The sequence below is a fragment of the Austrofundulus limnaeus genome, unplaced genomic scaffold, assembly GCF_001266775.1.
Source record: "Austrofundulus limnaeus strain Quisiro unplaced genomic scaffold, Austrofundulus_limnaeus-1.0 Scaffold62, whole genome shotgun sequence".
Classification (NCBI taxonomy): Eukaryota; Metazoa; Chordata; class Actinopteri; order Cyprinodontiformes; family Rivulidae; genus Austrofundulus; species Austrofundulus limnaeus.
Genome location: NW_013952464.1, coordinates 2,268,145 through 2,271,348, shown reverse-complemented (window position 1 = coordinate 2,271,348; position 3,204 = coordinate 2,268,145). Strand labels below are relative to the sequence as shown.

Below are 3,204 nucleotides of genomic sequence, written 5' to 3'. Positions count from 1 at the left end.
CACTTTATCTGTTTTGTTCATGAAAAATAATCCAATAAAGGTTCTTCAAAACTGTTACCTGGTGGTCAAGTCTTGAACTACAACATGAGCTACACCTCTCTCTCTCATCAAGTATTTGAGCAAATTAAGTAAATTTTACCTGATTTATTCACAAATCTTTAACTATATTCTTAATAACTTTTACTAGATAATGATGAGTAAATATTACATGAATTTGTGGCATTTAAATTTACTTACCAAACGTTAGTGTAAATTGTTCACAAGATTTTCTCTCGTTAATATTACAATTTATTTTTTACAATGTACAGATTCAAACAGGTGTAAACACTTAATTGTGTTTTGTTGCACATTAAAAAGCCACAAACTCTTAATGTGAAGAATGATAAAAGTTAGTCCAATCATCTAAGTTGTTTCAAATCTTCCTCAGCATGGTGACCAAAGTACTAGGATGGATTTTCCAGGCTGACTGGAATTAAACAGCAGCTCCATGTGACCCTGAGCAGCATTTATATAATGCTTTTCTGGTCCTGCTGACCACTCAGAGTGCTTTTACACATTCATACTTTCACCCATACACACACAAAAACACACACTCACACACAGATGGCTGTGTTTTGGACCTTCATTATGGCAAAAAGATAATATTGCTGTTTTGTTCTCTCTTTTTGTGGTAAAAATTGAGTCACAAAAGCATTTGGTGGAATAATGGAATTGTGGGAGCAAAAGGATCCAAAGAAGACACGGCAGAATGAGTTATCCATTATCAAATGAAACTGAGATTCTACCTGAAAGTACTTTCAAACAAATAACTGAGCTAACTGAAGTGATCCAAAAACGATATAAAAATTTATAACTCAATAATCCAGATATGAAAACTCAGTGTTTTTACTTCTGGACTTGTGCAGTTAGGTGCTGGTTAGCAGCTATTTCAGGTCCACATTTATATTATTTATTAGCAAACACATTTCATTCATCATACAACATTATTTTCTCCCCAAATAGAGAACAGAACTGAACTGAACAATCCTCAGACAAATCGTACGTCATTATGGAGCAATTAAAAAATCCATATTTTATTATCCATAAAACTAAAAAAGCTGTCGAACCTTGTTTTTAGCTTCTGCTCCTCGAGCTTCAAAGGATTCAAAGTCCTCACCCCAAGCTCCCCCGCCCACCCAAAACCCAGAAGTGACCTTGTAAACACTGTTCATTGTAAGCACTATTTCTTATGTTTTGTCACAACAAATGTGGGCTTTTTGTTGAAATGTTTCATATTTTTAAGTTGCTTCAGCAAGACTCTGTCTCTGAAAAAATAAAACACGAGTGCACAAATTACAACTGGAGAGGGCATCAGGTCTGCCTCAGTGGTCAAAGCACCATGAAAAAAAAACACAAAACAATTAGATACAAACAAATAAATAAAAAAAATGAACAGTTTGGGAAAATTTAGTCTTTGACAAAATGAATTTTTATTTGAAACATGACAAAGCTAAGTTCTCATTTAGGAGATTTTGTGGAATTTAATACACAATTCAAAACAAGTCTCTTTTCGGTGAAGTTTTCTAAGCTTTTCTCATTTTCTAAAAGGAACACAACTGATCCTAAAAGCTTGTAATGAAGATTAACTTCATGCTGACAGAAATCTCTGACTCCATGAGGATGGCTTGTTTGTTGAAATGGTCACCATTTCAGAAAATACTGAAACACTTTTCATTGTACTCTTCTGCATAACACTTTTTTTTCCAACATACTGGTGTAGGTATAGCTTTCAGTCTGCACAGCCTATTGTCACATACAGTCAGCCCTTTTTAATGAATAATTCAGCTATTCTGGGATTCTTTGAAATCCATCTTGTGAAATTTTAAAAAATATGTATTTTTTTTATCACAGAACTCACACAGAATCTAAATTTCTACCACATAAAGTTTTGATGGTTTTAGAGACTTGTTGGTCGTTCAAATCAGACACCAATGCAGTTTTTATGCATTTTTTTATTTTACACTAAAAGCAAAAAATTAATTCTGCAATAGAGCATGACAGTAAAAGACAAAAGAATGTGAATGTATTGTTTGATCTTTGCATTTTGTTTGTACTTCAGAGCAGATTAAGAGCAAACAATTAAAACACCTTTACAGGGTTTGTTTACTTCTCAGACTGAACCTATTTGTTTCTGTTAGCTCCTGTCAGCATCTTATTTCTCCATCTTAAGGTTCATTTATCTTTTTCTCTTCATCAGGTGGCATCCCATTTATCCTGACTGGGGAACTGTTTGAACAGTCTTACCGACCTGCTGCTTTCATGATTGCTGGTGTTGTGAACTGGCTGTCGAACTTTGCTGTTGGCCTTTTATTCCCATTCATTCAGGTACGTTCCTATACATATAAATGTACACAAAAATACGTGAATCAGTGTCAAGTATTGGAGCACAGCTAGCTCAAGCAATAAGGTCAGTGGAATGAATGCAGCCAAAATTAAAAGTCTACTAGAAGGAATACACCCCCCCATGCCAGAGTTTTAAACTAAAATTATCTTTTGGTGAGAGGAGAGAGATGAAGAAGGAAAGCCTACAGATTGATTTATTCTCCATCTGTAACTTGTGGCGCAAAAGGCGCCAAGCCAAGATGAGGCTGGTACTCAGTTGGTCAACAGCTCATCTGTAGGTCATCCAAAATCAATGACAAGCTTTTGTTTTGTTGTGGTTTGATGATTCCTAGATGATGGATCAGGAATAAGAGCCAAGCCAATCCTCCACAGTARAGTTCTGGGTGATATGGATCGTGTTTGAATCCAATGAATTGAAACTATGGCTTTGTACCTTTTAAACTAAGGTTTTGAACAATCAGGCTGTGTGTGCATGTTTGTGTAGGGGTTCCCCAAAGGTGAAATAAACATTTACACTTGTCTTTGACTTTGGTTTTTAAAAGAAAAAAAATCATTTATTAAAATATTTATTTTATTTCCTTCAATAATCAGAATAATAATGTTCTTCATGTTTTTGATATATATTCTCTTTTTAACTAAAAGTTATTATCATTTTATAAATCAAAGTTGTTTATTGACTTAGTCTTTGCATTTATTTTCATAAAAAATGAAAAAAAACACACCATGGGAAAATGGTTGAAACGTCTCTTTTTATGTTTTACACAAATGCTTGTTTAATCAACTATTGTCCTTACAGTAAAGTGATTAAGTGTTTTTCTTTTT

At 33.9% G+C, this 3,204-nt stretch overlaps 1 protein-coding gene across 1 annotated transcript in view; it reads left to right on the top strand.

The window, feature by feature from the left end:
* Window positions 1-3,204, top strand: part of LOC106518537 (solute carrier family 2, facilitated glucose transporter member 9) — a gene marked incomplete at both ends in the record, with an annotated part of 85,160 nt that overhangs the window by 54,364 nt on the left and 27,592 nt on the right. The window contains 1 exon segment of the mRNA XM_014009877.1: window positions 2,237-2,364. Coding sequence (XP_013865331.1) covers window positions 2,237-2,364 — 128 coding nt within the window.